Source organism: Equus przewalskii, chromosome 13 (genome assembly GCF_037783145.1).
Source record: "Equus przewalskii isolate Varuska chromosome 13, EquPr2, whole genome shotgun sequence".
In the NCBI taxonomy this organism is placed as follows: Eukaryota; Metazoa; Chordata; class Mammalia; order Perissodactyla; family Equidae; genus Equus; species Equus przewalskii.
Genome location: NC_091843.1, coordinates 58,252,051 through 58,266,368, shown reverse-complemented (window position 1 = coordinate 58,266,368; position 14,318 = coordinate 58,252,051). Strand labels below are relative to the sequence as shown.

The 14,318-nt window shown below is 41.5% G+C and overlaps 1 protein-coding gene across 1 annotated transcript in view; it reads right to left on the bottom strand.

Annotated features, from left to right (window-relative positions):
- REEP5 (receptor accessory protein 5) overlaps positions 1–14,318 on the bottom strand; it is a 36,806-nt gene that overhangs the window by 13,812 nt on the left and 8,676 nt on the right. The window contains exon 3 of the mRNA XM_070571294.1: positions 4,073–4,211. Coding sequence (XP_070427395.1) covers positions 4,073–4,211 — 139 coding nt within the window. The remainder of the gene's footprint in view (positions 1–4,072; positions 4,212–14,318) is intronic.

Below are 14,318 nucleotides of genomic sequence, written 5' to 3'. Positions count from 1 at the left end.
TGGTAACGTCAGCCAAAATTAAAAGAAACTATAATGAGTATGTTTTCATTTAAATTTTTTAACTATTTAGCTTGTTTTTTATTTAGTTCTTTTTTTTTGCTGAGGAAGATTCACCCTGAGCTAACATCTGCTGCCAATCTTCCTCTTTTTGTATGTGAGCTGCTGCCCACAGCATGGCCACTGAAAGACAAGTGCTGTAGGTTTGCACCCAGGAACCAAAAACCCAGGCCACTGAAGCAGAGGGCGCCGAACTTAACCACTAGGCCACCAGGGCTGGCCCTTTATTTATTTATTTATTTATTTAACCATAAATGGTGTCATACTGTATGTAATGTTCTAGAATTTTTCATAATTAATGAATTATGCCAAAATCTCTATCTGTACATATGGATTGTTTCATTCCATTTAACTATATGGATGTACTATGAATTCATTTAACCATTTACCTGTTGATGGACACTTCGGTTTTTTATAATTTTTAGTTATAACCAAAAATTTTGCAGGGCTGGCCCAGTGGTGTAGTGGTTAAGTTCACACACTCGACTTCAGCGGCCTGGGGTTTGCAGGCTTGGATCCTGGGCATGGAGGTACATACTGCTCATCAAGCCATGCTGTGGTGGCATCCTACATACAACATAGAGGAAGACTGGCACAGATATTAGCTCAGGGCCAATCTTCCTCACCAAAAAAAAAAGGGGGGGGGGCAGCCCAGTGGCATAGTGGTTGGGTTCAGATGCTCCACTTCAGTGGCCTGGAGTTCATGGGTTGGATCCAGGGCATGGAGGTACCAATCTCACCAAAGGGGGGAAAATGCTGCACTAAATATCCTTACGCAGCTCTCTAATGCATGGTTAATATTTCTTTAGGATACTTAGAAACAGAATTGCTGGAGTATTACTTTTCAATTTGACAAGAAGCTGTCAAAGGGTCCCTTAAAAAGGCTATTCCAGTTTATATACTACCACCACCATCCATTTCCCAACACCATATATTATCAATCCTTTAAATATCTGCCAATTTAATGAGCAAAGCATGGTATTTCACTATTTTAACTCACATTTCCCAGATCACGAGTGAGATCTTCACTGGCTACTCGTACTTTTTCTCTTATGTAAAATGTCTATTCATAACCTTTGTCCATTTTTCTTTTTTCTTCTTGTACACATTTTTATATTTTCTGGATATTAATTCCTAATCTGGTGTAAATATTGTAAATATATCCTCCGAGTCTGTCATTATTTTAACTTTGTCTATGCTGCTCATTGTCATATAGCACTGGAATTTTCTAAAATTAGTCAAATTTATCAAATCTTTTTCTTTGTTACTTTACATTTTGTCTTGCTTCTACAACTCCAAGGTAAAAACCATTCTCCTGTACTTTTCCGTAAAGCAGAGGTTTTGGCATAGAAGCCCCGTCCTTGTCAGGTGCTGAGGAACACAGGTGGGGACTAAGCAGCCAGGGCAGTTCCTTCCCTCCCCGCCCTGCTCCAACCCTAGAGCCGTGAATCACAACTTAGGAGCATCTCCGTCTAACGCTGCTCAGGGGAGCAAAGGGTGGCGCCTCGGCCTGAGGAGCTATTTTATGGGGAAACAGTGATTAACTGCAGCTCCTCTGCTGCCTGGGGCTCCACAGCCTAGGACTCATCCACCCCGACCCAGCCCCACGAGGACTGGCATGGACTGAAGTGCCCGACAGAGGAGCTGGTACCCCTGGAGGAAAACGAGCTTATGGGAAAAATAACAAGGGATTTGAAAAGAACCACCATTTCAAGAGAAAGACCACACCGTCAACCACAGATTCTATCAGTAGCAAAACTATTAGAACTGACTGACCAAGAAGTTTAAATTGGATTGCTAACTGTACTAAAAGAAATAAGAGAAAATATCAGCAATATGAAAGAACAAGAAAACATAGGAAAGAGCTGAACAAAAATATGAGGCATGAAAAATACAATAATTGAGAAAAAGAACACCACAGGGCTGGCCTGGTGGGATGGTGGGTAAGTTCACACACTTTGCTTCGGCGGCCTGGGGTTCACAGGTTTGGATCCTGGGCACAGACCGAGACACGCTTGGCGGCATCCCACACACAAAACAGAGGAAGACTGGCACAGCTGTCAGCTCAGGGACAATCTTCCTCACAAAAAAAAGAAAAGAAAAGAACACAACATACGACATAAATAGCAGAATGGAACAACCTGAAAATTGGAAGATCAGAGTGAGACAGTCTCCCAGGAAGAAGAAAGAAAATACAAATAAACAGACCAGAGAGAAAGAAGAAATGTCACCACAATTACCCAGAATTAAAAATCGAGATATTATCAATATGGCGGTGGTTCGGCTGGGGGAAACCAAAGAGCTTCCTGAAAGAGCATCCTGTATCTAATTGCCTATTATCTAAATTTTTTAGATTAAAAGTTTAAAAAGAAAGTAAATAGAAATGGAGAAAAAGTAGGATAAATTGAAATGATGACACTAGAAAGAAACAGGTCTGAATTCATAAATAAGAAAACAACTATTGGTTCCGGGGGAAATAAAAAACTGTGTACGAACACTACATGTACATGATATGTGCACTATATGGCCCAACTAAACCGTATTTGCAAGTCATAATAATGTCAGCGGCGCATGTTTAACCAAAATTATGATATAGACACCCGAGGAAGATGGGGACATGGGAAGGCTGCGTGAGTGTGGCAGGGACAAGGGAGGAAAGGGAGGCAAATCCTTATCTTCCAGTGGGAATCAAGAGCTAATGCATAAAACAGAAAAATTAACACACACACAGGTACATGACAAAATAATCTGCCGTAAATTAAGGGATAGTGGTTCCCTCTAAAGGAAGGAAATACATGGGGCAGGAGTGCAGAACTGCTGTTTTTCTTCAACAATCTTACAAAACTATTTGAATCCTTATTTCATGTATAACTTTTATTAAAACAAATACTTAAGGGTATGAAAGGGGGGCCGGCTCGGTGGCGCAGCGGGTAAGTGCACACGTTCCGCTTTGGCGGCCCGGAGTTTGCCAGTTCGGATCCCGGGTGTGGACATGGCACCGCTTGGTAAGTCATGCTGTGGTAGACATCCCACATATAAAGTAGAGGAAGATGGGCATGGATGTTAGCTCAGGGCCAGTCTTCCTCAGCAAAAAAGAGGAGGACTGGCAGCAGACGTTAGCTCAGGGTTAATCTTCCTCAAAACAAAAAATAAAGGGTATGAAAGGAAAGAAGAGCCTCCAGAATTCCTAAGGGCTGGACCACCCGCCCACTCCAGCTTGGGAAGTCTGGCTCTGTGAACCTGAGGCACTGTTTACATCCAATGCAACTAACAGGAAGTAGGGCCTCTTCCACGGAAGACACTTGAGCAATCAACTGAGGACAGCTTGTCCCATTTAGAGAGTAAGAATTACTCAATTAACAAGTGTGAACTTTCTCATTCTCATTCACCTCTGGTGCATGGCTGGAGTTGATACACGTCCCGTTAGGAATGAGTTTCAACTTCCTAACTCCTTTTCCTCACAAGGTGGTAACCAAGGCTAGTCGTCTGCCAAACACAGGACGTGGCAGGGCCAATCCCTGACTACTGCACCTGCCAGAGGTATTAAAATGACCTCCTCCGAGGGCCCATTTCACATCTTTTTTCTCCAAATCTGTATAAGAAATAGTTTCTTCAGAAATAATGACTCCTGCTCACCACTGTGAATAACCGACAGCCTGCCAATATTTCCAATACTTCTGCATCAAATGTAGGCAACATCGCCACTTGAAGGTGGGATCCTGGCAAACTAATAGCACTGTTGGTGCTAGGTCATGGTATTTCCACCTTTTACTCTTAACACACCTTGAACACACAAATGCTTAGGCTGTTTCCAAGATAGTATACAAAAGAAGTGAGACACGTCGAATCCTGTCTTCCTGTTTCTAACCTGAGGCAGAGCCACAGATGCTCAACATTAGAGTATTTTTTCCCATCCTTGTGGATAGGTCCTGAAATGGAGTTTATTTTAGTGTCAGGGAGCAAAGCAAAAACACACCTGGATGGAAACAGAGCAGTTCAGGCAAAGCCAACGTACCTTCAGCATGTAGTAGAAGGGGAACCATGACAGGAAGAGGTCAGAGAAGAATTCGGCAATGCTGAACACACCATACACTACCCAGTAGGTCAGCCACTGCGTATCATCTTCTTTGTTGGGACTCTCGATGGCTTTAATTCTGAAAGGCAATACAAGTGTAGCATGCAGTAAGATCTCAGTAAACGTTCTCAAACATTACACTTTCAAAGCCTACCCTCCAACATCAACTGAGAAACTCAGGCAAACGTGTGCACCATGTCACTAGATGCGTGAGGACAACAAAACAATAGGAAGCAATGTGGAGATATCAGGACAAGCCATTATAACTACTTGTTACCAGTCTTCAGGTCACCAGAGAAACCAGCACCAGCTGGCCCTGGATGTCCACTCAGGCCCCAGGAGCTACCACCAATGACTGGGAACTCGAGTCATGCCCACTCGCAGGTGGAGTCCTGCCACCGGGATACAAGAATTCCCTTATGGCAGCTCAGCTCTCATGCACTTTCAATAACTGAGATACATCATGGGTGAGCAGGAATTCCCATAAAGGAACTTCTGGAACCCAGTTCAGGTGCTGTCCAAAGTCCACAACATCATAACAGGCAGTGAAAACAAACATCACGGTGTCCATCTGGTTCTGACTGTCATGTGATCCTCAGGCTGGGGTCTTTCCTCCCCTCAGTTAATAACATGACTTTCTCAGTACCAACTACCGGTTAAACAAAATTCATTCTGCAAATAAATGGAAATAAATTTAAAATAAGCTTCTGTTACTTCTGAATCATAGAAATTTCCTCCAGTCCTGGGAATCTCTTCATTCTAAACCTGAATTCCATAATTTTTTATCCTATCCTAACATATGTCTGGATACTTATCATAATTGAGCTGGACTAAAATAGTCAACTGGAAGAAATCTGAATCTTCTTTAGCCTGTGAGATGGGTTAACTATTGAAAATACATCGGCTACTTGGTGAAAGGGGATCCCCGAAGAGACAGTTAGGCTGCTGAGTCATGCTGAGTCATTCACTAAGAAAGCCTCTGAATTAATTAGAAGCAGCTTTGGGTGTATGTGTGCGTGCATGTGTGCATGCCTGAGGGTTTTATGAAAACAGCCAAGGGGGGGAAGTTACGGTTGAACGAGATGCCTGCTGATGACATAAGGAAGAGGAGAGGAAGATGAAGTCAATACTGCTTTGAACGTCAAGACTGGCAAAAGTTTCTCACTTTAAACACAAGAATCTTATGAAACAAATTTAAGAGAGCTGATTATAAAATAACGGCTTATAACTTGCGGTGTTAGCTTTCCTCAGACAGAAGCTAGCTAATGTAATACTGCGCCAAAGGAAAAGTGTAGGCAAGCATGTTAACCAAAGAACTAACAACAGGACGCCCTTTACATGTAAGGTTTTTTTCCTCTGTGCTTTATTTGGTATAGCGTATGTTTGTCTATTTATATTTAAGTGGATTTTTTAAGTTATTAGTATGATAAAATTTGTTTCTTACGTATCCATCCTGGGCAGAGGGGATACAGTTATCTTCACTTAAGGTCTTAGTTTTGGGAACCAAAGCAGTCCACGACTAAGCACACACACGTGATCCAGTCACCACGCAGATCCACACGCAAATACAAACCGAAATAAACATTTCACGAAACCATTCTGGTATTTTCAATTCCATTCTACGTCATTATTTTTAAGACGTTAGTCAAGATCCACGGATTCAAAAACAGAAAAACTACCCTAAACAGTTCAAGTTCAGTGCTTCAAGGAATTAAAAAAATGGTTCCCTAAATTAACAATACGATTTCAAAAGTTTCCATGTGAAGACCCTTGGAAGACTATATGGTAACAATGAAAAGCAGAAAGAAAAGAACTCAAAATTGAACACACACACCGATCACTTCTCTGTAGAGAAACAAGGGCACATGAAAGAAGACTGGAAAAGACCACAGAGGCTCATTTAGAGTTTTTATAGAACTTCTCATACTACTGGAGCATTTAGTTATTGTTTTAATTTAAAATAGCACAATGTTCACTTTTTAAATGAACTAAGAAAGCCTTCAGTCACAACATCATAAGCTAGTCAGAACAAGAAAGAACATAAAAGATAGTCTAACCCACTCAGTTTACAGCTGAAGAACCTGAGACTCAAAAAGGTGAAAGAAGGGAGCCTGCCCGGTGGTGTAGTGATTAAGCTCATGCGCTCTGCTTCAGCAGACCAGGGTTCGCAGGTTCAGATCCCATGCACAGACCTACACACCGCTTGCCAAGCCATGCTGAGGCAGCATCCCACATACAAAATAGAGGAAGACTGGCAACAGATGTTAAGTCAGGGCCAATCTTCCTCACCCAAAAAAAAAAGAGCAAAGAAAAGAGTTTAAAACTGGGGTTTCCAGAATGCTATTTACTTATACACTTCCTTGGCCATGTGAGTGGACACAGGTGACTCAACAATACACTCTTCTGCCATGTCCATGTACTGAATCATATTTCACCTCACATATCAGAAGGAGGATGTACCAACCTATCAGGCAACGTAAGGGATTCAAGAAATCATAAGATGCCCTCAACGCCTTTAGGTCATTTGCAGTCCAGCCAAAATGGCAAAGCTAAAGAATGGGAGGGGTAGGAACCTAACAATTATTTAATTTAAGCTTCCTAATAGCCCTATGGAATGGGTATTGTTATTCTCATTTTCGAGAGGAAGAAACTGAGGCTTAGGGAAGAAAAATAACTTGTGCAGGGCACCCATCTACAAGGAACAGAGATTGAATTCACACCTAAGACTGACTCCAACAGAGCCTGTGCCTGTCCCACCAGCCCATGCTGTTTTCCTCACTAGAATAACTCACCACCAGCCTGCAGAGCACTTAGCAAAACGTCTGGTCCTAAGTGAGCATTTAATAAATATTTATGGCATTAATATAATACAAAGGAGCTTATAATCTTACTTTTGGAAGGGACCCCAGAGATCTACTCCTATACTGGAGGAAATCAAGGCTCAGGAAGGTGACAGTGGTCACAAAGCAGGCAAACAGGAGGAAAGGTCAGTCTCAACATTCAGATCCCGGGAGGACGGCTGTGCGCTCCATCCTCTTCCGTGGGTGGTGGGGCTGCAGGGGAACCACCAGAAGTGAACAGGATGGTGTTGAGTTCGTGCCCTAGTCCACTGGCTCTCAGACTCAGGTGATGACCCACATCCACCTTGGGAACTGACTAAATGATACATGCCCAGGTCCTTCTTCAGACTGAGTATTCAGACTCCATGGCACACAGAGCACAGGCATGTGTGTTCAGAAAGCTATGCAGGTGATCCTAAGGCAGAGCCAAGTTTCAGAACCACCAGCTTCAAGTTTCTGTCTCAGCTCCACCTCCCCATGTTACTTCTAGGAGAGAAAATCCAAATGACCGATTTGGGTCCAATCTGCTGTAGCCAGGGAGCAGGCCACCCCTTTCCAGCAGAGAAAGAGACGCCAAGAGACAAGAAAAGCCAAACCCTAGATGAACTCTGAAACTGTCCCAACAGCAGTTGGGGACAACTGCAACCACGCTCTCCATAGTACTAGGCCACTGACTTACTCTATCTAGTGCCACCTCAGCCTCAAGTGGCATATGTTAGCTGCACCACAGACACTGACCCTGGGCTCAGAACTACTTCCAGGGGGGCCACTGACAAAAGACAGACACTATGGTCTTACACTGCTCTCTGCAGACTTACTGCCATATTCCCAAGGCCTGGCCACCTAGGCTCGGTGCTGGGACTTCTTTGTTCTCTCTCCTGAGCCACCTACCATGCAGTAGGGGCAGAGCTCCACCGCCCTCAAGCAGGAGGCAAAAGAGAAGTGAGTGCTGGGCGAGCAGCAGAGACGTGGCTGGGGTGCAGACGCCGGCTGGCAACGCTACAGGAGCAGCTGGCAGTTCTAAACAGTCACTGAGCAGAATCACAAATCGTAGACTACTGAGTGGGAAAACATCTTAGAGATGCACTAGTTCAAATTCTACATTTTACAGACAAAATAATGAAGTTCGAAGAGGAAACACTGATACTCAAATGAATTTCAACTCAAAGTTCACGGGGGCATGTGTTCGCTCATTTTTTAAGAGCAGGAATGGACTGTTGAAATACATTTTGGTGTATCCATACAATGAAATATTCTGAAATCTTTAAAAAGGATATTAACAGGGAAAGATGTCCAAGATATAGTGTTGAGTGTAAAAAGGAAATTACTAATTTTGTGTTAAAAAAAAAAAAGATATATTTGTGTGTTTACAGACCAAGAATGGCACCCAGAAATATATACTTAAAATTGTATAGAGTTAATCCTGGGTATTGCGATTGCAGAACTTTACTTTTTTAAGGTCTTTGCAATGAGTATGTACTATTTTTTATAACAAAAGGGAGGAAAAAAATTCTATTTGGGGGGAAAAAAAAACGGGCACCAGACTTTCTATAACTACTTCCTCCTAAGAGACTAGGTCTCTCTTTAGGGCTTTGTTAAAAACAAACACTAAAGTGAACATTCATTTAATTTCTCTCTTGAGGAAACAGCTCATGAGTTTCTTACAAACAAATTTCTCTAACAATGATCAGACACAATCCGTGGTGTGTTAGAGCATTAAAAGCCCTTCAATTCACACATATACAGAAAGATACAGAGAGAAAAGTCATACAGCTCATCACATGAAACTGACTCATTCTAATTTTCTCTTTAAACAAAGCAAACTATCAGAAAATTATGAATTACACTGAATTATGGAAGAGCCAGGCTTTTCCCTTCATTTCTTCCCAGTGCTCGTCTGGCTTGACATCATCTCACCATCCTGAGCGTGCAGCTTTGCATCCTGGTTCCACCACTCGCTAGACACATGACCCTGGTCAAGTTATTCTGGGCCTTAGTTTCCTTATCTGTCAAGTAGGAATAATAAATCTTACTGTGTTGTTGTGAAAATTAAATTAGTTAACACGTGTAAAGTACTTAGAAACAACAACTGGAATGGGGTAAGGACTCAGTAAATATTCTCTTACTGGGTAATAATTATAACATGGTAATAATTTATTTTCATAGGGAGGCAAGAGATTGAAAAGAAAAGAGGGCAACAGTAACACTCCAGTCCTTCTGGCTAAGCAGAGCAGGTAAAGGATTAATAGCATTGTTAATAAGGCTAAAAGGAGATTAGAGAATTACCCATGGATTTTCATTATACCTCACTCTTCAAATCCCAAATGCTACAAAGAGTAGAGTGAGCTGAAATCCCAGAAATCCTACTTGCAGGTCAGTGGGAACAAATTCTGACACTGCTGAAAACAGTTCCCAGGCCCAGGCTGCAAAGGTGGACTGGCCAAAATTTGTTATGTATTGGATTAGTACTGATATGGACATAATCTACCCCACTGGCCAGCCCTCATCCAGACCAGTGAGCCCCAGTGACTGGTACTAGCTGCCTCTACCCTTGTTGGCCCATCTATTTCTTCATACCTTTGCTGCTGTTTTCTAAAAGCAAGGGCAGGAACCAGGAATGGCCAAAGGACAGCATTAAACACATGTGAAGAAAACAAAGGTTGAGCAGAGATGGTCCTGGGCTGAGACTGTCCCTCCCAAATTAGGAGTCATCATTCAGAGAACCTAAGATATTCCCTGACCCATGGACACGACTAGGCTGCAAAGCCCCTAAGCACTTCATTAGAAAGAAATCATGTAAAGTAAGGACTGTTCATGAGTTTCATAATTTTGTGAGGGCCAGCACTAAAGGAGGCAATCTTGCTAACCTTGGGGCAACCAGCACGAGGAGGAAAGCCAGCACTCCAAGGTCAGCAGGAGAGAGCGTGGATCTCTGCTGCACCAGCCATGGAGTGTCAGCCTCCAGACTGCTGCTTACGTTAGACAATTCAAGGTCGTTATTGCTCAGGCCACTGTTAAGGGATGCAGCTGACTGAATCCTGATAAGAGAGGTGAGCGGCACCACCAAAAGCTTTTCAAGCCAAGCTTGCTAGACATTTAGACATGGTTAGAACCAGCTATGCTTCCCTCGCTGAGGTTTCATCTAACAAGTAAATTTTTCAAAATGTTCAGTTAACGCTCACTTGGGGGGACAGGAAAGAGATAACCCTCCACAATATTTTTAGAATTATTATAGACACAACACATCCATGAGGGAAAACATCCACTTGTACATGCTCTTAATTCAGATTCATGCTCTTAGTAAGCAAAATAGATAAAAATGCTTTTCTATATATGAATTGTACAAGCCATTTATATTTGTTTTGAACCCTTGTCTTTTTAGAACAAAGTCCATATTTATTATGTGTAACATGTAATAGCATTCAGAAGTTTAAGCAATTAACAAATACAAAAAATATGTCAAATAATATGCTACCCAACTTCTACCTAATCTTTACTATTGTAAATATTCTATGGTTATATCATTAAGAAATTAAAACTAGCAAATGGAAAAGCAGATATGGTGGGGGAAGCCATATTTTCTACATCTGAGATATTTCTGTCACAGTTTCACTTACTGAGATTTTCTTCTTCCATCAATGACAACTTCAGTGACATTGTATCGTTGGGATGGATGTTACATTCTCTTACTTAAATGTAGTTATAAATTAACTATAATAATCCTTATCAACTCTTTCAGAATCAAAGGTTATTCCTGGTTAATGGGTATTTCAATGCCTTCACTCACATCATTAAATTGAAAAATGTCATTCCCTACAGTAGAATGGAGTATATACGCATCTATTATATTTATGTATTATACACATATATGTATACAATGAAGGGTAAGCAAAAGACAGATGACAAATCCAAAAGGCTCATTTAGAAGTTTTGCAAGTATTCATTCCTACATCCTATATTCCAAATGATATACTTAAAGGGAGCTTCTAACAGGAAATAAGACTGTCTAGCTTAATCTTCTTTACTTTGTGATAATTTTTCTTAAGATAAAAAAAGGAAAAAAGTAAATAAGATTATTTGCTGTCAGTACAAACCAAAAACCTGGCTGGCTTTCCTTTTCTCCAGTAGATTCTTAGCAGAGGGGGACGAAGGAAACGGTGAGAGGAGCTGGGTGATCAGTGACAGAGGCACGCTGAACCAGGAAGCAGACGCCTGGCGCTGACAATGTACTGATACTGTCCTTAAACCTTTCGGCCAAAACAATGATTCTCATGGACCCAAAGTCCACAGTCAAAAAATGGTTCCACTCCCAATTAAGCAGCCCATGTGTGCCTGCGGCAGGGGCCCCAGGAAGGGGGGTTTTGGAGGAGGAGTTATGGGAAACTGGAAATCTCCATGGGAATAAAACAAAGTAAAAACTGGATTTAATATTAAAAAACTGTTAGTTAAAATTATACCCAGTGCTTAGGAACATGGATACCACTGTCCCAAAACAGAAGAAAGCCACTAGCCAAACCACATATTTACAACTTTGAAGAAGAAAACTTTACTGTACTTCATGGCTCGTGGAATAACAATGCTGCTGATAGAAGTACAGGAAAAAACTGGTAAGACAAGGAACGAAAAAGAGGTAAGTGGAAAAATAAGTGAAAATAAGTGAAAGAAAATACTACTTAGGAGGTTTTCTTAATCATTTAAAAGCCCAATGACACAGAGTTAGAGAACTATGACTAAAATTAAGTCAATTTTCCTCTTTGTATGTTAATAGAAACAACGAGCCCTGGTTAAGCACTCACTGAATGTCTGATTCTGTGCTAAATGTTTGACAAATATTATTCCCCCCTTTTACATATGAGAGAGTTTTTTTTTTTTTTTAAAGATTTTATTTTTTCCTTTTTCTCTCCAAAGCCCCCCAGTACATAGTTGCGTATTCTTCGTTGTGGGTTCCTCTAGTTGTGGCATGTGGGACGCTGCCTCAGCGTGGTCTGATGAGCAGTGCCATGTCCGCGCCCAGGATTCGAACTAACGAAACACTGGGCCGCCTGCAGCGGAGCGCGCGAACTTAACCACTTGGCCACGGGGCCAGCCCCCTACATATGAGAGAGTTTTATAAAAGTTAAGCTATTTGCCCGAAGGTTAGTATAGCTAGTGATTATCAGGTCAATGTCCATATGCTTCCAGTTACTCACACCAAAGAAACTTGGGTACATATTACCCGTCCTGTACACAGTTCATATGTAACTTAGTCACTACAATTCAAACTAGCCAAATGACATAAAATTAAGAAACATGGTATGTCTTCAAAGCATTGGCTTTACTACTAAAAGCAGGTGTACTCATCAACAGGATTTTAATTTTAACGAGTAGATTATATGACCAGACTGACAGTACATCAAAAAAAGCAGTTAATTAAAAAAACCCTACAATGATAAAAAGCTTTGAGATGTACTGTTGCTAAAGCACAAAAAAGCATCTGCTTCTGGTCCATTTGCTTTGTTCTATTTCTAAGGTGGTAAGTTATGTTTAATAGCAAATATTCCAGAGTTCAAGGTAGATGCTTTGAAGCTTGACCATGAAGAATACAGACCATAATGTTTACAATCTTTTTTGATGCAGCAGACACACAATGTGACCATCCACAGCCACTACGCATGGGACTGCTTTGCGCTGTATTTATCAGAGTGTGGGGAGGAACTCCTGACAGTGCAAAATGGTCTTCCTATTTCCTACTACCTCTGTTTAGGAGTCTGCCATTGCAAATATTATTTGACACATACAGTGTGTCAAATTAGAAGGGACAAAACATCACACGTTTTAAGATATAAACACTAGTTTGTTTCCTTGCCAATAAGGAAAAGATTTTTCTTCTTCAAGGAAAAAAAGGTCAGAAACTACAGGTGCTCCAAAAGTTACACTTGCAGAGCAGGTGTGCTTTCAAAGCAAAAGGACCAACAGAGCGAGAGAGACTAATGAAAGAAAACAACATACAATAAAACCGAGTTGCTGATTTACTATTTATGTCATGCCCACTCCTCCTCCCCTACTTGAAAAAAAGATAGGAGATAGCTAGCGGCAAATAAATATGTAGAAACTACCTTCTAAGAGGACTACACAAGAACAATGAAAAAAATATACCATGCTCCTTTACCCTTTAAGATAGTGTTCTCATAGTATAAAATGACCGACTTCATGAAATGCACAATATGCAGTAAGCTAAATTCACAAGCAAATACATTTTAAGATGAATCTATAAAACGTCTCTTGGGGCCAGTCCAGTGGTGTAATGGTTAAGTTCGGTGCACTCCCCTTTGGCTGTCTAGGGTTCGTGGGTTCGGATCCCAAGCGTGGACCTACACCACTCATCAGCTACACTCTGGCAGCAACCCACATACAAAATAGAGTAAGGCTGGCATGGATGTTAGCTCACGGCCAATCTTCCTCAAGCAAAAAGAGGAGGATTGGCAACAGGGTTAGCTCAGGGCCAACCTTCCTCACCAAAAAAATACCCCCAAAAAACCAAACAGTATCTCTAATGGACACTGAATAATAAAGAAAATAAAAGCAGTCATTCAGTGGTCAAACACTTTGGTGTTTAATCACAGGAATCTTAGTAACCAGCTGTGCACCACTTTGGTTTTTAATGCAAAATGGAAGATTAGGCACAGTCCAATATAAACCATGTGAATTGCTGACAGTGCACAGGCCAAGGGAATCAGACATCCCTACACCTATAACCTGGCTTGGCCCCAAGAGACTTGTGACCCAAGTCAAGTAACTTCAGATTGTGGCCCTGGTTTCCCAATCTGTTAAAGGCAACTATCACCCCAGCAGCTTGATCTCTGAGACCTCTCCTAGCTAACATCTTATAACTCAGAACTGAACGCATTCCACTGTTTGATAGATAGATGGTTTAAAAAGATGAATGGCTGAAGCAATAAAACAGCAGATGTGAATCCTACTGGGACCACCCTTTGTCAACAAAATTGATGGCTCTGTAAATAGAATATCTATGTCAAGTATGGTATCATGAAGTCTAACTTAAGCTCAACTACCCTCACAATCTAGACAGGAACAACCTAAACCGACCTTTCCCAGACAAAAGGGGGTGACATCAAGATGAAGACAACTGTGCAGAGTTACCTCTGACACGTAAATGATCCTTCCACCAGATCGCCTGGCCTGACTATCAGAAGCTGCAGGATATATATAGCAGTGGCCGTGTGACCGAGCGGGACTCCTGGGAACCATAACAGTGAGCAAGTGATAGAATGAAGTCAGGATAGGTTTCTACAGCCCCCACTTAAATTTCAACTGCTACAAAAAAGTAATTTCACTAGCAATTTTTG